The sequence below is a fragment of the Mustela erminea genome, chromosome 14, assembly GCF_009829155.1.
Source record: "Mustela erminea isolate mMusErm1 chromosome 14, mMusErm1.Pri, whole genome shotgun sequence".
In the NCBI taxonomy this organism is placed as follows: Eukaryota; Metazoa; Chordata; class Mammalia; order Carnivora; family Mustelidae; genus Mustela; species Mustela erminea.
In genome coordinates, this window is record NC_045627.1 from 4,658,915 (window position 1) to 4,679,961 (window position 21,047).

Consider the following 21,047-nt stretch of genomic DNA (forward strand, 5'->3'; position numbering starts at 1 on the left):
TGTACTGTCTACCTGCACAGTCCTCGTCCAGGCCAGGGAGGAACAGGGAGCCACAGAAGCAGGAAGCTGGAGTGCGAGCCCAGAGAGCAGGAAATCCGCACTCAAGGCGGCCTCCTCTCCTGGCGGGTTCTCTGGAACCCAGGGAAGCAGGAGCTGAGCAGAGCTGGGCTGAAGCCCCTCCCAGGCCTGGACCAGAAGTTTAAGGTTCAACCCCCAAGGCAGAAAGGTCTGGGAGCCCTGGGATCTTCAATGACTTGCAAATCACTTCCTTTGTCTCCAAATGCTTTGGCTGCTTTGCTTAAAGAAGGTTTTTCACTAAGAGTACAGGGATTATCTGACTAGGTAGCCCTGACCTGTGTGACAATTTCCATGTGACCAGAGCTCTTCAGGGATTCTGTTAAGAGTGTGGCAGCCCTGTGAAGGGTGCACCAGGCAGGCTAGAACCCCTTTGTTCCTGGGGCAATTCCCCAACCCCTTCCCTCCTCGGGGAGGAAAACATCAGGGACTGGTGATTATTCAGGAAAATGAACACTCTGAGAGTCACACTTCACTCAGAAATGCCTTTCTAGATACATAATCCTTCACCTGAAGTCCTGGCTTCATAAAGCCTAAAATCAACCCTAACGCATGCTTGCAATGTGTACTCTACCTTCTCCCTGCACCCCGCCAGGCAACACCATCCTTCCTGGCTCTCAGGGAGCCACATGGAAAGTGGGGTGGGATGCAAACTGGAGGAGCACTGAGCTAACATCCCTGTGCCCCCAGCAGCTGGGCACTCAAAGGGCCCCCTTCCCTAGCACCGCTAGAGCACTGGCAGTCTTGGGATGCTTTGAAGATTCCTGAACAGCATGAAATGCCACGATCTGTGGCCATCTGTCATTGAGCCAAGGCACACATCTGACCCTGGTGGCCAGGGAGCCAAAGCCCCAAGTGAGGGGGTGGGGGAGGGAGAGAGCGTGCCCATCTCTGCACCCAGCGGGGGGGGGGCCAGACAGTTCTGCTCACTGCTGCCCTGCGCACCAGTCCCCTGCAGGCCGCTTGCAAAGCACATGATGACTCCGGGATCTGGAAAGGTGTCTGGGCCAAAGTTTCACAACCAGAGGCATGACCAGGGCATGCTACCTTCCCCCAGCTTGTATGGAGAAGCAAGGAGCCAAAGGAGGGAAATAGTTTGTGGTCTTTCTTTCTTCTTAAAGGTTTTATTCAGTTGTCAGAGAGAGAGGCAGGCAGAGGGAGAAGCAGGCTCCCCACTGAGCAGGGAGCCCAAAGCGCAGGACTCAATCCCAGGACCCTGGATCATGACCTGAGCCAAAGGTGGAGGTTTAACGGACTGAGCCACCCAGGCGCCCCTGTCTTTCTTCTTTATTACAAACTAATATCCCCTCTTGCCCGGTTTGCGAATGGAACTGTTTTGTTTACTGGAGACATGCAACTGGCATGACTGACATGACCAGTAGATTAAAAGAAATCTCCTCCTCCCAGGGTTTCCTGGGAGCGTTCTGCTGACCTATCTGTGATGTATTACAAAGTGACTCCAGCAGGCCTCACCCTGTGCTGGGGACAGGGGCGGAAAAGGCAGACAAGAGACATCCCCTCCGGAAGCTTACAAGAGATGGGGAAAAAGACAATAATCAAATAAACCAGGTAACACAAGGAGGGACAAGTCTTTCAAAGAAAACAAAACGGGGCGGTGGGGGGGGCAGTGATGGGACTGACATGCCCCTGAGGGCATGTTGGGGGCAGGTTTATCTCAGGTGGGGGCCTCCCTGAGACCCCAATGATAAGGGGCTGCTTGATGAAGAACACAATCCTGCTAGAAAAGCTCTAGGGTTTTAAATCAAAACCCATCATTTGTCACTGAGCAGGGAGATCCTCGCGTCAATGACAGTCCCCTTAAATGACACAAGAGCACTTAAATTCTCCTCTGAATTATCACAATGGAAATCATCTCAATTTCTTTTCAGTTGTTTGGAAAATTATATAATTGGTCTGAGCCTCCAAACCACCCCAAATCCTTTGTAATACTTTTAAAGGATGTTAGGTATCATCACCTAGAAGACGCTTACTAGCCCCCAGGGATACAAGGATCAGGAAGAGCCAGGTTCGGCTCCTGAGGAGCCTAGTCAGCAAGGAGATCTGCTTGCTGGTGCTCTGGGGCTGGGGTGGTGGTGGGGGCGGGGATCTGGTAAGGCGTCTGCAAGTGAGCCACTCCCACCCCCATGCCCACAGTGGCAGCTGTCACTGGCTAGCTTCCTGAGCTTTGGAGAGGGGGGAGAAAAGGTACCACTTGTCTTACGTATCAAAGCCTGTTACTTCAAATCCAGCTCTCCAAAGCTAGCATTCTGTCAGGAGCACACACTGCTCTTTTGGCCAATTCAAAGAAGAAAGTGGCTTGCGGATTCCGAAGGACGGCTCATGTCCAGACCCTGATGCCCAGGCATTGCTCTCCAGCCCAGACACTGATCTTGTGGCTTCCTGTTTGTTTATCTGTGACTGGAAGGTGCTGCCCAGCCTACTGAGTCTGACTTTGCTGTTTTATAAATGCTGTGGAACCTTCCTGATGGTCAGGTGGCTAGGGTTTCTCAGTTCTTCTCCCCAAACCAGGAAAGACTGTGAACATTTGAAGAGAAACAAGTGCCCTGTGGAATCCGTCAAGCCCTGCCGGGACAGTCCACAGCTGCCTTCTGTAAGGCCAACTGTAGCAAAGGTCATCTGCCTATTAGCAGCTCTTACAACCTATGTCCCACATGCTGAGCCTAGAGCTGGGCCTGGCAGCGTCTTCTGAGAGTATGAATTATAAAGAAAATACTCATTTTATTTATTCTAAACTCTCTTTCTTCAAGGGAGCATCCTTTGGGAGGTGCCTAGGTCAGAACTACAGGATTTGGAAACACACATAAGTTGATGCTCTGTTTTTATCTTTTGAAATTGAATAACTTTTGAGTCTGTGCTCATAGGAAGATTTCTACCATTGTTTGGAGAGCTTTGATCTCCATAAAAGAACAGGAATTCTCGCAAAAGACCCCAAATAGCCAAAGCAACCTTGAGAAAGCAAAGTAAAGCTGGAGGTTTCACAATTCCAGATTTCAAATCCTATTACAAAGCTGTACTAATCAAAAGAGTATGGCAAAAAACAGACAAACAGATCCATGGAACAGAATAGAAAGCCAAGAAATAAGCCCCAAACTCTATAGTCAATTAATCTTTGACAAATAAGGCAAGAATATGCAATGGGAAAAAGATAGTTTCTTTAATAAATGACACTAGGAAAACTGAACAGTCACATACAAAAGAATGAAACTAGACCACTGTCTTTTACTAAACACAAAAATAAGTTCAAAATAGTTTAAGGACTTAAGTATGAATCCTAAGACCATTAAAATCCAAGAAGAAAGCACAGGCAGTAATTTCTCTGACATTCATCACAGTAATTTCTTTCTAGATATGTCTTCTGAGGCAAGGGAAACAAAAGCAAAAATGAACTATTAGGACTACACCAAAATAAAAAGCTTCTGCAAAGCAGAGGAAGAATCAACAAAACTAAAAGACAACCTACTGAATGGGAGAAGATACTTGCAAACAACATTACCTGATAAAGGATTAGTACCCCAAATATATAAAGAATGTATACAACTTAGTATCGAAAAACCAAGACATGAACAGACATTTCTCCTAAAATGGCATCCAGATGGCCAACAGACACACGGAAAGATGCTCAACATCACTCATCATCAGGGAAATGCAAATTAAAACCACAATGAGAGATCACCTCATACCTATCAGAGTGGTTAATATAAAAAACACAAGAAACAAGTGTTGATAAGGGTGTGCAGAAAAAGAAACCCTCATGCATTACTGGTGGGAATGCAAACTGGTGCAGCCACTGTAGAACACAGTATGGAAGGTCCTCAAAAACTAGAAATGGAACCTCCATATCACCCAGTAATTACACTATTGGATAATTACCCAAAGAGTATGAAAACACTAATTTGAAGGGATACATGCACCTGTATGTTTAAAGCAGCACTATTTACAACAGCCAAACTATGGAAGCAGCCCAAGTGATGAACGGATAGACGATGTGGGGTGTGTGTGTGTGTGTGTGTGTGTGTGTGTGTGTGTGTTTATACATACACACACAGGAAATATTATCTGGTCATAAAGAAGGATGAAATCTTGCCATAAGCAACAATGTGGATGATCTAGAGAGTATAATGCTAAGCGAAACAAGTCACAGGAAAACACAATATGATTTCACTCATACATGGAATCTAAGATAGATAACAAAAGAAACAGTAAAAGGAGACACACTGAAAAACAGACTCTTAATTGTAGAGAACAAACGGGTGGTCCAGGGGGAGGTGGCTGGAGGATGAGTGAAACAGGTGACGGGATTGCGGGCATACTTACACGGATGAGCACTGAGTAAAGCACAGAACTGTTCAATCATTACATTGTACACCCGAAACTAATACAGTACTGTATGTTGACGATACCGGAATTGAAATAAAAGAGAAAGAATTAAAAAAAGGAAAAAAAAAATCAGGGGAACAGCAACAGTTTTGGGAGGGGAACACGAAGGATGTGAGCCTTCTTAGTAGGCGGTAATATTCACATAAACAAGGCCTTCATATCACCCTTTGCAAGGTTCTCGTCCCATTTCAAATATCGCTTAATACTGAAGACGGATTTTTTTTTTTTTTAAAGATTTTATTTATTTATTTGACAGAGAGAGATCACAAGTAGGCAGAGAGACAGGCAAAGAGAGACAGAGAAGCAGGCTCCCTGCCGAGCAGAGAGCCCGATGTGGGGATCCATCCCAGGACCCTGGGATCATGACCTGAGCCGAAGGCAGAGGCTTTAACCCACTGAGCCACCCAGGCGCCCCTGAAGACGGATTTTTTTAATCAACCTTTGGTAGTACTCTTTAAGTTATAGTCTCTTCTGACATTTTGCAGATCTGAGATTATTGGTAGGTCTTGTTACGGTCTTAAAATTACATTCACAGCCTTCTTTGTAAAAAAGTACTTAAAATGGCAGAATTTTTATGATAAATATTTACCAAGAGAAAAATGAAAAATAAATGAGAAGAAAATCAGGAATTCTCTTTAAACACGATGGGAACCTGCCGTGCTCGGAACTGTACTGAATCAAGCCAGGTGCCCAAATGGTCCAGGCGGAAAAGGATAAGGGGAATGCTTTTCAAGATCACCGGTTCTCTGGCCTGTGAACTGTGTGTCCGAAGGGCCACTTCCCATTTTTTAAAAATCTGGGCCACTGACTAAATTTTGTTCTGAAGTCTATTAATAAGGAAAACAAAGGCCCCACATGCAATGCACAAACACTTCAGAATTATTTTCAATTGCTTGATCAGGTCATGGTTTCACAACTCCAAGTAGAAGACACAATGACACAGCACATTTCAGCGACTTCACAGGACATATACATGAATCATGGCATGAATCACATCCAAAATGTGTTTGTGATGTACCAGTCTCACCAGGTTGAATCAAGACCTCAGTCTCTAGAGAAGAAAGGCTCTGAGACAGGTTCAAATTTGGGACATTCACCAGCTAAAAATATCTGAATGAGAAGCCTGTGATTATTGTCACTGATACCCTCAGAAAGGCTGCAGAATGTTCGCTGTCAGGAGATGAAGCTGCTGACCCTTTCCCTGCGCTATTCTTCCCCCAAATTAGGACGGAGTCTCTACCGGGGACAGACTGCCTCTCTGAGGATCCCATGCAGGAGTGCTCAAGGTTTCAAGCTTCACAGAAGAACACTGATGCCTCCTGAGTTTCTGTCTAGCTGTTTGCACCCGGCTCCTTGGCCATCCAGTGCCCAAAGCTGGACAGAACTGACCTCTCCTCCAAGCATTCCCATGAAGCTAAGTCTCTGAGAAACTAAGAGAAGCACCCAGACAACCTCTAGGAGTCCTTGTTTCTTGCTCACTAGACTTCCGTTGTTTCAGTTTTAAACTATTCTCCAAGAGCGAGATCTTCTCACCACAGCTCTGCTGAGTGGCCCGAAACCACAGACAGGGAAGGATGGCTACCATCTGTCCAGGAGATGAAAAGAAAGGTGAATTCACGCAGGTGAATGTGGGAGTCAGACACATCAACACAAATTACTGCCCGCTTCCTTGTTGACATTTTGTCATTTCACTCATTGAACCAAGAGGGCTTTTCCCGAGGAGCTGCTAAAGTAAGCTGGAGAAGCCTCCTTGCCAGAGGTTTCACTCACTGCTCACTGCTTTTCCCAGAGAAATGGACCACAAGGACTAGTACGGTGGTTCTGAACTCAGACAGTGAATAAGTAACACATCCTACTCGTGTTCACACTTCGAAAATACCAAGAAAGGACGCAGTCCTTAAGTCGGCGGAGGGACAGATAAGCTGCGGTCCATCCAGACGATGGGATATTACTCAGCACTAAAGAGAAGCAAGCTCTCAAGCCATGAAAACACACAAAGGAAAGAGCCAGTCTGGAAAGAAGACATACTGTAGGATTCCATAGAACTCTATGACATTCTGGAAAAGGCAAGCAAATGGGTACTGTAAAAGGATCAGCGGTTGCCAGGGGTATGGGGGAGGGAGAGACGAATAGACAAAGCACAGAGGATTTTTAGGTGAAGTGAAATTATTCTGGATGATACTGTAATTGCGGATACATGTCATTTTACCCTCAGGATGTACAGCACCAAGAGGGAATCCTAATGTAAACTACGAGCTCCAAGATAATAATGTATCACTGTGGGTTTGCGGACTCTAGCAAATGTATCTTGCTGACGGATGTTGACTGGGAGGGAGGTCGTGCCCGTGTGGGGACAGGGGTGTATGGGAACTCCCTGAGCCTCCCGCTAAATCTTGCTGTGAACCTAAAACTGCTCTTAAAAAAAAAATTCATTAAAAAAAAAAAAAAAAGCTAAAAAAAGAAAAAGAAGGGCGCCTGGGTGGCTCAGTGGGTTAAGCCTCTGCCTTTGGCTCAGGTCATGATCTCAGGGTCCTGGGATTGAGCCCCAAATTGGCTTTCTGCTCCGCGGGGAGCCTGCTTTGTCCTCTCTCTCTCTGCCTGCCTGCCTCTCTGCCTACTTGTGATCTCTCTCTGTCAAATAAATAAATAAAATCTTTAAAAAAAAAAAAATCTTAAAAAAAAAAAAAAAGGAGAGCTAAAAATAAAAAAAGGATACATATCTTTCGTATGGAAGCAAGCAAAGGGTAGGAGGACAACGGGAGAATTACAGCAATACAAAGGCCACCGATGAGTTCATGACCGCGCAGCACATCAAGCATTTTAAATGAAAAAAACCCACATTTGCAAGAAAATAGTTTCACTGATTTTATGAAGGCCTTTAAGAGGACATTAAAGTTAACCTATTTACAAAAAAGGAAAAACATTTAGAGGATTATTAGAGCATTAGGATAGGTCTGACCTTCCATGTGATTGTCAAGAAGGGGTTTAAAGGTTTCTTCAATTTAGGCAAATGGACTCGTTATAATAGGTAGGATATTATGTTACTTAAAGAAATAGATTAAGATTTTATGAGACAAGGTTCATTTCCAATTAGGTGAAACATCAGAAGAAACATTATTAGGACTTTTCTTCTAAGTGCGTGATGAAGTTTAAATTGGTTCTAAAGATAATGCTTTATGATGATGAAACCAAAAAAACCCCCCGATAATGAATATATTTGTGATTAAATCCTCATTCTTCCTGTACACTATAAATTAAACTCTGAAAAAGAAGGAATTTATAAAGCCAGTGTTAAAGAAAAAATTATCACTCTTAAACTCTGACACATTAATAAGAAACGGACACTATGTAAATATCAAAGATTTCACGGTGTAAAGGAAAATCACGCAGAAATTGCCTAGTCAGTCCGAGAGCAGTAAACCGGAGTAAACCGGATGCGGGGAGCCGAGGGACGAGCACCAGGACATGCTCAAGAGGAGACCTGGGTCTCCTGACACCGTCTACCACCTTGACCGCCACCGGAAAATGTAATATCAAGAAGAAACAAAAATAGAAAGTTCCCAAGCTTGCTTGCTGTCCACCAGGATATCCACCTCCTGTACCATAGGTTTTTCTTTATAAAATCAGGTCTTGAGATACTTTTTATGAGTGTAATTGCTAACAGATAAAGCTATGTATATATCCATACGATCACTACTTGAGAAGAATGTTTAACACAAGGTTTTCTATATTCTTCAAAACAGGTAGTATTGTGTAACTTTTTTAAAAAAGATTTTATTTATTGGAGAGAACACATGGGGAAGGGGAGAGGCAGCGGCAGAGGGAGAAGTGGGCTCCCTGCTGAGTAGGGAGCCCGATGCATGGACTGACCCCGGGACCCTGAGATGGTGACCTGAGCTGAAGGCAAGTGTTTCACTGACCGAGCCACCTATGTGCCCCAGGATTGCTTAACTTTTAGGAAATGTCCTTTCTGGTGCTTTTTATCACATTAAAAATAATAATAATAATAATAATAAAAAGAAGACACACCAAATAATACATTTATTTTTAAAAATAAACCAAACCCCCAAAACCTCTGTAGGAGACAACACGAAAAGCCGACACCCACAGAAGACCCCCACCCCCCGCCACCCCCGTCCTGCACTTACTTCTCAGGCTCCCCATGCTGGGCGCGGGGTGGGTCCGGGGGGGCAGCGTGCTGTGGTAGGGCGGGGTGGTGCTGAACAGAATGTCGTTGGGCAGGGCCTGGTCCAGTACTGAACTCCGCGAACTGCCGAAGGGAGATCCCCTCCGATTGCTGCACACGCTCTCGTCTGAGAGCGTGCGGTGGAGCGATCGTCGCGGAGACAGGTTCCCGTAGAAGGAAAACTAGGGGTTTAAACGTAGCGGGAGAAGGGTAAGACAGACATGAAAGAGTTGAAAGCACCGAACGGATCGGACTCAATCCGGGGGGGGGGGGGGGGCGGCACACACATCCCTCGTTCACTCGGCTCTCTGGGTTCTCCCTAGGTGGACACGCGGGCACGGAGCATGAGCTCCGCAACGCTAAACCAGGCGCGGGGGTCATCAAGGCACACGTACCAGGGCTCTGGTGCATTTATTGGATTTGAATGTTTTCCTTCTTTGACATTCTGAGAAATATTATCATGAATTAGACATGCACGGTGTTATTAGTTCTGAAATGTTCAATGGAACCTCTGTCACCTGAGAGCAGTACCAGCTCCCACAGCTGGAGAAGGTTGCAGTTTGTGGCATAGTTATTCAAAAGCACACAGAGCGCTGGCTTGACTTTAATTCGAAATGAGTACATTTTCATAGGAGGCAATTTCTGTACCCATCAACTGCATGGGAGGTTCAAGGCCATCTAAATAGTAATAAAACTACTTTTGAACATGGTCGCTTTCTAGGCCGTGCAAACAGGTTTGAGAAAAATGCTATCAGTCCAGGAAAATCTTGTCTACTCAACAGCCACCACCCACAGAAGTCCATTACAATTGTTGAAAAATGGAGCTACATAACCAGATTTAAGGGAACCAGTGAAATGATCATCCCACAGAGGGTGAGGAAAATTCTTACGCAAGAAGCAAGTGGTCCAATACTTAAGAAAAATGAAATAGAATCTGACTTTCCAACTTCTGCTTCTGCATACAGAACCACATTCTTTTTATACAAACAACAGTAAAAGCCAGAGTGTTTGCATCAAACAAATGCAGAAGTTTTTTTTTTTTTTTTAAACATTTACATTTGTGAGTGCAGCAAGGAGGCTAAAAATATTTCTATTGTATGTGTTCCTTCCATTCTGTCAGGCCTGTCCAACTGATGAATGGCAACTGGATGCGTGGAGACTACAAAGTTAAATTTACACCATGAAAAGAAGGTGATTTGTCTCAGAAGGGGGGAGGGGAAGACCCACATACCAAGGAGAAGTTCATTCCTATAAAAAGAAAAGCTATTTGCACTTCTCGTACAACAATCTACACCCAAGCTTAAACAGTACCATATACACGGCTGGATACAAGTTTAGGGAAAAAAAAAAAGGGAATCATTATGATTGACTTCTTCTGGGATTCCCTCTTCACACACACCAGCAGGTCCTTCAGAACATGATTACAGGAGCATTAGATTAAAGCGGCTTTGAGGTAGTATCTAATTAGAGTGTTATTCTAAGAACACAATTAGGTTAATTGCAGTATTGTTTTATTATAGGGAAGAGAGAAGCACACAGACTTGCTGTTTACCCTGATCACAATCAACATGGCAATGCCTGATTTTTTTTTTTTTTTTTTTTTCATTTGGACAAGATCAAGCTTGGGATTAGACGGGAAAAGATCCAGATTCCCTGTCCGCTCTACCCACGCTAGTAAGCTGCCCTTCCGACCTCTCCCGGGCTCTCTCTGCTAAACGATACAACAAATCCTGAAGAGGGTCAGTGGTGCCCAGACGAACGGGCAGAATCACAAGGGAGAAAGAATGCGGGTGGGGGGTGTTCCTGAAACTTCTGAGTCTCTTCAGACCCTACGTCATTGCGTCTGGTCATTTCAAAGCCTCCCGGAAGTTCGCTAACCTTTCTTCGTCCCTCCTCCGCGAGGGGACTGTCAGGAAGCATCAGTTTCAGGAAGTCTTCCTTGGACAGCACGTGCTGCGTTTCTGAAGCAGCCTCCCCCACCACGGTCTGCCGAGCCGCTGTGGACAAGAGATCCATCTCGCCATACAGCCTGTGGAAACAAACCAGAGGGGAAATTAAGAGCAGGGTCAGCCTCCCTGTCGAGTGCCTGAAGCCTGAAGGATTGAAATCCACCGTCTCGACAACCGCGGACTCCCGCACACGGAGCTTAATTATTAAGTCGGTTCATGGTCGCCTCCTCTGCGCCAGACCCCCACGTCATTTTCCATCTGTGAAAGGAGCTCAACTGCAAAGTCAGAGTTCTGAATAATTCAGAACGAGATCAGATCCCCGAAGCTCTGGATGGGGAGAAAAATAGAGCTCATTTTTTTTTTTTTTTTAAAGGCCATGTCAGAAAACACATTTTCAATAATTCATCAGAGATGATCATATGTCCTTTGCAGGCACACTTCCTGTGTTTCTTAGAAACTGGAGAGAGGCTCTCTCTTGTGGCTGGACAGCCACACCCCCACATCTCACCCTGGCAACACGGAGAGAGGCACCCGAGGGAGCCTGAAGTTTAAGAGTAATCGATTCGGGCGTGTGCCAAGCATGTTTTATTATCAGCAATTCCACAAAGCCGTTTGGGTAAAGCAAGCAGCTGTCTCCTTTAATTATCAGGATATAAAGATGTATTTACGGACAACAAAAGACTGTCTCAGAGAATTTCTGTTTTCAGCTCTTTTCCAGGGAGAAAACCAGGGAGTCATCTTTAACAGGTTTGCTCTGGACATGCAGTCTGAGCAAGCAGACATTCCTGGGGACACCGGGAATCGCTGGTGGCTGGACCGTGGGCAGAGGTGAGAGCTGTCCTTGCCGCACGACCTGCGAGCTCAGGCTCCAGGAGTCTGAGGTTCAGGGCCGCGGGCGCCGTCACCTTCACTGAGACGGCTCTACTGCAGAAGCGGGGCTGTCGTGTCACAGGGCGAGAGCTCACTGGGAAATGACCGTGGTAAGAAACTGACATGGACACGCTCAAAATGAACAACGGTCATCTGGAAGTCTCTGCGGCTGCTGCTTTGTTTCTGGGGTGGGCCAGGTTCAATCAGTGAGGGTTCCACAGTATGGTTTTAAAGGGATAACTGGGAACTTTTGAATTCCATGGAACTTCCGGAGGGCATAACCTGTTTTCTATTTTGTGTATGAGACAGTGATATTCTGTAATCCTGGGGTACAAACACAGTAAACGTGGCTGATCCCTTTCCGAGCATCATCCCGTAATCTGGTGGGACACTGCGTTTTCAGTCTGCAGGGGTGAGAGATTCATCACTTCCACATTAAATAGAGTGTTTCCTTGTTTTAGGAGCCCTTGACTTAGCTGGTTGGGGTCGGGAGGTGCCTAACCCCCGCCCCCGACAGGATGGGTACAGCCCGCCACACTGAGACCTGGCTGGGACAGTGCCCTTGTGTGATGCCCTGACACCCACATCCGCAGACCCCTTCCTCACAATGCCCTTGAGGTTGCCCTTCTCTGACTGAAAGTGCCATCAAACCCGTCTGTTAAAACGCACAAACTCTGGGGGGGTTCTGGGGGTTTCTGGAGGCAGAAATACCAATGTTATCATTAGGGATTTGCATTTATGGTAAAAAAAATATGGTTATCACCACAAAATTCCTTTCTAAATAACTCATCTGCAACTACTGACATGATGGTTTGTGTGTGTGTGTGTTTTAACAAAAAGATTTTTCAGTTTCAGCACTAAAATGATTTTTAATTGAGAAAGCAGTGTCAGGTTCTCCCTATTTAAGAAGTGGGATCATTCTTCAACAGAAAAAGTGATACTAATTTACCAACCAAGCTTAAAATCTAGAGGAGCTCTCTAAAAATCACCGCAGCCCCCAGGGCACCCTCCAGGCGTCCTGGTGCTGATGGGACATGGGGACACAGCTGAACATGGGGACCTCATAATCTGGTGCATGGGAGGTTTTTTTTTTCTTAAGGCTGTCCTTTTAAAAATAAGCCAGCGAATAGAGAAATAGCTCTGACCAGCCTTGCTTTGCATCCTTGAAGTGTGATTTCTTTACTTGTCTCTTCAAAGAGACAGCAGCATAATTTCCACATGTCCTGTCAAGCGGATTATCAGTGTTTTTTTGTTGTTGTTGTTGTTTTGTTTTTCTTTTTACAAACAGGTACATAACATCCCTCCCTGCCTGTCCCCATAAAACCTAACAACTGAAAGGGAAGCCAAAGTCATGTTAAAATTAGGTAAACTACATTTCCTTTGATGATGTCACTTACACAACAAATTTAAGAAACACACTCATGGAGGGGCACCTGGGTGGCTCAGTGGGTTAAGCCTCTGCCTTCGGCTTGGGTCACGATCCCAGGGTCCTGGGATTGAGCCCCACATTGGGCTCTCTGCCCAGCAGGGAGCCTGATTCCTCCCCTCTCTCTCTTCCTGCCTCTCTGTCTACTTGTAGATCTCTGTCTGTCAAATAAATAAATAAAATCTTAAAAAAAAAAAAAAAAAAGAAACACACTCATGGACTCTGCGGGAATTCAAATTGTCCTTGAACTTGTTTATTTAGAGACGGGCTCTAGGGTCACACCATCAATAGCACATTACCGTGAGTCTTCTACTGCAGGCAGCTTTTTGGAAATAAGAATAAAGAACAGGAATTTCTTTTGCGTTTATATGCAAATGTCAAGGAAAGAGAAAACTCTCAAAGAGAAACATAAATGTGAACATTTAAGAAGTTTTACAGAGATGTTTCCGGATTACTCCTTTTAGAAAATATACTTCTGTGGAGGGGGTACAAACACACGTGCTTAGTCGATCCCCGCAACGCGTGAGGTTGCCTAGGGCCGAGCCGCCGTCCGCCTTACCCCTGACACTCAGCCACTTCAGGCTCCTCAGGCGGCGGGCTGCCCTCTGACTTCTTCCAGCCGATGACGTACTTGCTCACTGACCCTTGCCTGTGGTAGGGCTTGGACACGGACCCGGGGACCTGCTGGGCGCTGCTGTGAGACACGATGTAGACTTTGGATGTATCCAGAGACCCACTGTTCTTAGAGCAGTGAGCTGAGGGGCTTCCTGAATGGTGTGAACCACTGAGGAGAAAAACAGACAAAAGCTGTCATAGAACCAGATTCCGGCAGTGCTGACATGCCTCCGGATTCGGGGGCATGGCGCGTTACCCCTGGGGGAGTGTGGCAGACCCAGCCGTCCTTCCTCCAGGGGCCAAGGATGCCCATGTGTAAGCTGTATGCCTGTGGCTGGAAGCATGTTAAACACAATTGGAGGAGGGAGCCTGCTTCCCCCTCTCTCTCTGCCTGCCTCTCTGCCTACTTGTGATCTCTCTGTTGAATAAATAAATAAAATCTTAAAAAAAAAAAAATTGGAAGAAAATCAGAGAGAAACACAAGTAACATATTTATACTGATGCTTCAAAAGGTGGGAAACCCCAAAGAAGGTCCTTAATCTCAGTGGCTGCCAGGAAAATGGCAACACAAAGCGCAACAGAGTACCACGGCACACTGGCCACACGGGCAAACACGGGACCATCGGACAGTGAGTGTCCAGTGTTGGCTGGGCTGGGGAGCCATGGGTGCTGTCCCAGCACTGGTAGGGGAGAAAAGCATGTCAGACAGTCTGGAAGGCAGGTGGAGCGTGACCTGCGAAGGCATGTGGGGCACAGCATGTGACCCAGCAATTCCGCTCCTCAGTGGACACCACAGAGAGACCCCTGCATGGGTGCGACTGGAAACAGGCAGCAGTGCGGACAGGAGGACTGATCGTAGTAGGTCCCCAATGGCGCCACCTCGATCATCAGTAGCCAACTAGACGGTCAATCATTAAACAAGAACGGATAAAGGGGATGCACCATGAATAATGAACCAAGCCCACAAACAACTCGGGCGAGCCTCACAGACACCGTGTAGCGAAAGAAGCAAGTCATGAAGAATGCGTCAAGTGTGATTCCATTTTTAAAGGAAGTTTATAAACAGGCAAAATGGCGTTGGTCAGAAACACAGCATATTCAGTTAGTAAAACAACGAGGTGATGTGAGGGGAGAAAGGATCAGGAAAGTGAGTTCGTGGCTACTGAGGAAGAAGGGAAGGGGCTGTGGGTGTGCAGGACACAGGGATCTTCTGACAGAGAAATGCCAATTCTGCATCTGGTGGCTGTGTGCGTGTTTGCCATATGACCGCACACTATAACGGCCACAAAATAAAATTTAAGTGATGCAAACCCCAAAACAAAACAACACAAAATTTTTAAAGTCAGTGATTAAACTAAGGCCAGAAGGACTCCCCACTGACTGCATAACCACATGCAGAAATATAAAAGCCTAAAGACCTTTTTTACTTCAGGAAGACTGACAATAGAATGTCTTATAAAAAATGAGCAAGAACAGAGATCAGGGGATTACTTTACAAACACGAAAAAATGTAAATGTTTAAATTAGGGTAGGCCTCCTGGTAGGATGAACTATAGCCTTATTCCGGAGCCCCTGAGAAGCACCTACCTTCCTGAAAACCTACATAATCAAGCAAGTATCCTTCGATGCAGGCAGTAGGGGAAAAAAAAAAAAAAAAAAGTCCAAAATTAAGAATGGCTATTAAAATGGACTTGTTAGAAACGTTGAAAAGGAAATAGGGTAACAAAATAAACCAACTCATTTTTGAGGGTTTACATAGCTGGAGACGCTGCGGTAAATGGAAAAATTAAACACACGAACAAAAGAAATAAAACAACTCATTTACAACTATGAAGGTCTGGCATTCCTGCGTGGGACTCAAAGCAACTTCAGTTCTGGGCTCTAGACTGCAGACCCTGGGGGGAGACGTTGTCCTGCCTTCCCATGCCCAGGGCCACCCAGGGAAGCAGCAAGGACAAGGGAGCTAGTGAACTCTTTCCATTTACTGGGTACACACCCGGGAGTCACCTTCCAAAATGAAAGCTCTACATCTGGGCCATGAAGTCTGAAGGCCCACATGTTGTCCCCGTAAGCTGCTTATTTTTGAAAAACTTCAGATCTGGGGATAAGGTATAAAAACAGTAGCAAAACACCTATCTATCGTTCATCTACAGCCACTAACTGTTAATACCTTGCTATATCTGCATTATTCCTCTGTCTATATATTCTTCTCTGAACCATTTGAGAATCAGTTGCATGCTTCATGACATCATACTCCCGCATTTCAGAGTAAGTCCATAAAAAAGAAGGATATTCTCCTTCTTTTATTCACAGGGTACTGTTATTCACATGGTAATAACATGATGATCACACTCAGGGAATCACACATTAATCCCAGAAATACTTATGGCACTAGCTTCTCCATTCGGAGCCCAGTGAAGGATTGTGCGTTGACTTTAGCTACTCAGAAGTATCATGTACCTTGAAGCCTTTGATTATCCCTGAGATGTTTTACCGTTAAAGTCTCAGAGTTTCCCAGGTCTGGGAAGGTTAACATGCTGCATAAGCCACTCACACTCCCTGCTGCAATGACCAAGATGATGTCTCTGGAGGATGTACCGTGAATAAGGACAGCAGTCAGAAACGGTTATGTGCTTTCCCATTCATTTTACAAAAGTTGTTTTGCTAATTCAGACTTGATTAAAACTGTCTTGTACCCCAAGAGTAAAAAATGTAACCTGAAACTCTAAAAAGATCTTGGGGTCGTGGGTTTGAGCCCCACACTGGGTATAAAGGTTACTAAAGAAAATAAATAAACTTTTAAACTCCAAGAACAAATTTGCTGGATCGATTTGATGAGCAATAGGGCAGGACTCTAGGCTTAAGGGCAGAAACGTCATGATAAAGGTTTCCCCTGAAATGGGTAGATATTCCAGAATGTTGGCAGGAAGCTTTTCATGAATCCTTCCCTTCTAGACTAAAATTCTTACTTTCCAGTTTCACCCCCAACTTCCGATCACTGCCACTAAGGAAAGGGCATGAATAACAGTAAACAAGAGTTAACATGAGCCCTTCTGTAGGAGAGGCCAGAACATGAAATTATTATTATTTTCTGCACTTGCTTCATTACACTTTGCAAAACCTTGGTTAGGCTGATACGGTCCTGCTTTGGGTTCTGGGCGCTTACTAAGTGACCTGCCTTCACAGCAAGGAAAAAAAAAGAGGGGAGGGGCTCCTGAACTAAAGGTCTGAGCAGCAGAGACAGCAAGCTGCATCCGGTGCTTGTCTGGCTTTCTGGATGACTCCCGCGCACCCCTCCACCCACCACAGAAGCTAGTCTTAAAGAGTTTGACGTCCCCCGTGTCCCTCGGCCCAGTCCTGGAATCCTACCACACACACAACTCTGTGCATGCTTTCCTCTCAGACAGCCGCTGGGGAGCATGGCGTGGGCTCTGGGACTGGTAGGGCTGGCGGTACCAGAGCAGGCCATGCAGTGATCTGCACTCCTGAAAATTAGACCCGGGACCTGTGGATCCCACGTGCCTCCCACTTCTCCAGAGAAACCCCCCAGCGGGTTTGTGAACTCAGTCAGTAAGCATTTACCAAGCACGCTGCCCTGTACGCCCTCCATCGTATCCCAAGGAGTCCAAGGCCACCATGTGAAGAGAAGTGCAGGCAGTGCACAAGACAGGCCAAGTGCCTCCCAGCCTCCGGGATGCCCCAGGAAGGCACTGGGAAGCTACAGCCTTGTGCCGGGAGATGTACAGAAGGCACAAACCATTTCAGCCAGGAGTGAGTGCTAACCAGAAAGGCAGACAGGGGATGGCATATCTAGAGTGTGTGGGGGCGGGGGTGGGACCTCATCCAGGGAGGTCGGCCCTGGGGTCAGCCCCTACAACGAGTTCATTCGCTCCTTCTGCCACCTGGGCTACTCCCAGTCACAAGTGTGGCCCGTGGGCACCAGGCCTCAGCTCCCGGGTGACCACGCCCCAGCTCGAACACAGACAGGAGAGGAGCGCAGGGGGCTGGTGGTTTGTCGTCACAGACATGCGGAGACCAGTTGGGATACTGGCCCTTCAGGGTCTGGAGAATCTGACAGACGTTTTCAAGAGCAAAATTCCTTTTACCTCAACCTGCAGAGATTTCAAATCTTACTGCAAACATTTTGCATGTAAAGTATGATATATTTAATGCTTCAAGTACTTCAAGATAAAGTATTTTATACATACATACACATAGCAATCTTTAAAGTTTTTAAATATTTTAAAAAACTTCAAGATACTTTAAGTTTTATTCTCTCTAGTCCTCCTACACAGGTCAGGGGACAGACAGGAGGAAGGATTCAAAGACTCAATTCAATGACTGAATTTCATACTGAGCAAAAGCCTACAGTGTAAGCTGAAATGCGGCTTCAGAGTCCCTGTCCGCTAAGAACCACAAGAAAACCCCAGCCCTGTGGTAAAGGATTCCAGCCCCTCAGCAGATATCATCTCCCCAACAGCTGTGCACACATTCAGTTTCAAGTGGTAGAAAAAAGCACAATCAATCAGAAATTCAATCTCCCACTTTTATATAGTTTCTAATAGCATCACCCATTAATTTAATGAATGGGTAAGGTATTCAAGAAAATCTCCTTCAAAGGCCTATAAATATCCCTGCCTCTATTTATAAACGAACGTGTCCTCCAAGCGGCTTCCGCAGAAATTTCCCATAACAGTGCTACAAAATTCTATTTGCGATGCCCATTACATTTGTCTAACCAGGGATCCTGAAGTCAGCTGTTTTATCAAACCATAGACTCTGAACAAGACATTAGGAGGGTATAACATCCTAAGGGGATTTCTATAGTATGTCCGGTTTCCAAGTGTTCCGGAAGTTGGACAGGAATCATGCAGGTAACCAAAGTCCTTGCCAGTACGTCTGTATTATATGTTATTCATCACTAAACATATTTCTAGTGAAACTATTCAAGAGAACCAGTAAACAGTAGTAAGAACATCTATTTTAGAAAATAATCTCCACATTCTAAGCTCCCCGTGCCCCAACAGGAGACTGAGTGTGGGGGGATCCTTACGATTCCCCTGTCTGGCACCTGCTCCCCCTTCTCCTGGTGGAACAACACCCTGATTTTCTTCTGGGAAAGCAGCTGTCTTTACCACGCCTCAGCTGCATGAGGTACAGTACCTCATGGTACGGGCCTAGTGAGGTGGGGGGTACTGCTTTCCTCAGACAGTGGAACCCCATATCACAGTGGTAAGGCCAAGAGGACGTGAGGAGGGAATGTAGGAGATGGCGGTGATGGAGTTTTGGCTGAAACTGGAGAAGGGCCACACTTTCTTCCTGTGGACACTGGGGTGTGGGCTCAGGGGGCCTGCAGGTGACATGGCCATCTTGGACCAGGAGGCAACCCCTGAGACTTCAGGGGCTATCATGTGGAGCTTTAAGATGGGAGCTGACAGTCTTGGGGGGTTATCACATAGCTGCAAGCAGAAGAACCTTGACAGTTCTAGACCTTTCCATCATAGGAGCTAAAGTACTGCCTATGTCGTGTGAAACGCTTAGTGGGGAGTTTGACTTGTGACATGAATGCCCTCAAGTGACACAGATGGTCAGTAAGACACTGATGAAGGGGGAGCCACAGGACAAGAAAAGAGCAACAGCGGCAGTGAATATACACGCGCGTGTGCGAGGCTCACAGAAGTGACCTCCTCTGACATCCAGGGCAGAGAGCTGAAACGTTCTGCACATTGGCTTTGAGAACAGGCCTGCGGATCCCTCCTGTCCCTGCCCGCTGGCTGCATAGGGGGTTGCCCCTCGTGGCTTCAAGCCGAGATCCCACGAAGTCCCCACAGGGACTGTGGGAGGAAGGGAGAAGTTCCGGCGGGCAGGGGTGGCCTTGAGAAGGGCTGTGGGGAAAAGCCCGACAGTACCCGGGAGCTGAGTTAGGAAGCCTCGCAGACAAGAAGGGAAATTCTAGGGTGGTCGGTGTGTAGGGGTTAACTTCTGTCCACCACCAACCCTGAACAAATACGGATTTCTGTCTCGTCTCTGACAGCAGAAATCACAAATGATCAAGGGGTTTTAAAACCACTGTACAGACATACATCACAGAAGAGTATAAAACTACTTCGAACTTGATGTTAAACATCTACTTGGAAAACACTTCCTGTAAATTTAGTTAGTCTTTATTAAAAAAAAAATACTGAACTGATGATCTGAACATACTCTCAGACCTCAGGTACCCCCGTTTGGTAAGGGGGCCTTTGGAACAAAGAAGCTACGGGCACCGCCCTCATCGGAGGGAGCTACGTGCAGACAACGTGGACCCCCTTCCCCAGGTTACCAGCGCTGCAACCAGAATACTATCCAGCTTCTGTCCACTTCTCCTACAATCGGTTCCTTGTAGGAACCGATTAAACTGGGAGAGAGAGGTCAGTGGCCTGACTGGAGCACTTCCTACCTGTGTGTAGCTCTCTCTGCGGCTGAATGAAGAAGTCAAGTCACAGCCGCCTGCTATGCAAATCTCCCGATCACACTTCTGATACCAGCACTTCACTAGAAGTCCGGTGGCTGGGCGGCCCGGTGACAGGCTACCTCGCTGTTCCCGTTTCGGGCCCCCCCCCGACCCCCGTGGGACCCGGGGGCACCCCCGGGGCACTGACCTGGAATGCGACGAGATCTCGCTGAGGTCCCCCATGCTGCCGTCGGCCGCGCTGCCCGCCGAGATGGCCGGCGCGTAGCTGTGCACCGTGAACATCTTCGCCGGCTCGTCGTCGGGCCCCGGGATGTCGGCGGAGTCGGCCCACTGCTCGGCCCGGCTGTGGATCACTGACCTGCTGCCCGCCAGGTGCACGGGGCCCAGGACGGCGGCGGGCATGCAGGGGGCCGTGTCGATGCCGCTGTCCGTGGAGGCCCCCTTGATGTAGGTCAGCCCCAGCAGCTCCGGGTCCATAAGGTCCCCAGACCCAAAGTGCTTGTCATCGCTGTTGCTGGACGTGTTACTGGAGAGTGTGTTGCTGCTGGAGTGACTGGAGCAACTTTTGTCTCCAATCTTGGGAAGAGGAATGGAAAGGCTTCAGACAAGAGCCCCTACCTTGCTTCTTTATGAAGACGGTTAGTCTCACCCAGACCCCCAAAGCTACAGACCAGAGGATCGCACCTGAGCCCTTTCTACTAGGAGAAAGGCAAGGAGATAACTCACTTTAAAAAAAAAAAAATTCTGATTTGATGTAGAAGTCCCAGATTCCTAACTCCTCTCATAATTCATTTAAAGTTAAATAGGAATCTTCTCAAATCTCTGTTCAATGATTTGTGCCTGGAGCACGGAAATATTACCACAGTGTCATAGCCAGAAAATAACCAACACATGTACAAACTGAGAAAGCACATGGAAAATTAAATAAAGGGGGGAGAGCAGCTTTTTATCAAGAAAATTCTCCTGGGCCACCTGGTGGTTCAGTGGTTGAGCCTCTGCCTTTGGCTCAGGTCATGATCTTAGGATCCTGGGATCAAGCCCCACACTGGGCTCTCTGCTCAGCAGGGAGCCTGC

General features: G+C 46.6%; 1 protein-coding gene across 9 annotated transcripts in view; it reads right to left on the reverse strand.

Moving 5' to 3' along the window:
* Window positions 1-21,047, reverse strand: part of SIPA1L2 (signal induced proliferation associated 1 like 2) — a 216,649-nt gene that overhangs the window by 17,372 nt on the left and 178,230 nt on the right. For all 9 annotated transcript variants that reach the window (XM_032313305.1, XM_032313306.1, XM_032313307.1 and 6 more), the window contains 4 exons: window positions 20,161-20,549; window positions 13,464-13,688; window positions 10,538-10,688; window positions 8,622-8,841 (listed from right to left, as the gene is read on the reverse strand). In XM_032313305.1, coding sequence (XP_032169196.1) covers window positions 8,622-8,841; window positions 10,538-10,688; window positions 13,464-13,688; window positions 20,161-20,549 — 985 coding nt within the window. The remainder of the gene's footprint in view (window positions 1-8,621; window positions 8,842-10,537; window positions 10,689-13,463; window positions 13,689-20,160; window positions 20,550-21,047) is intronic.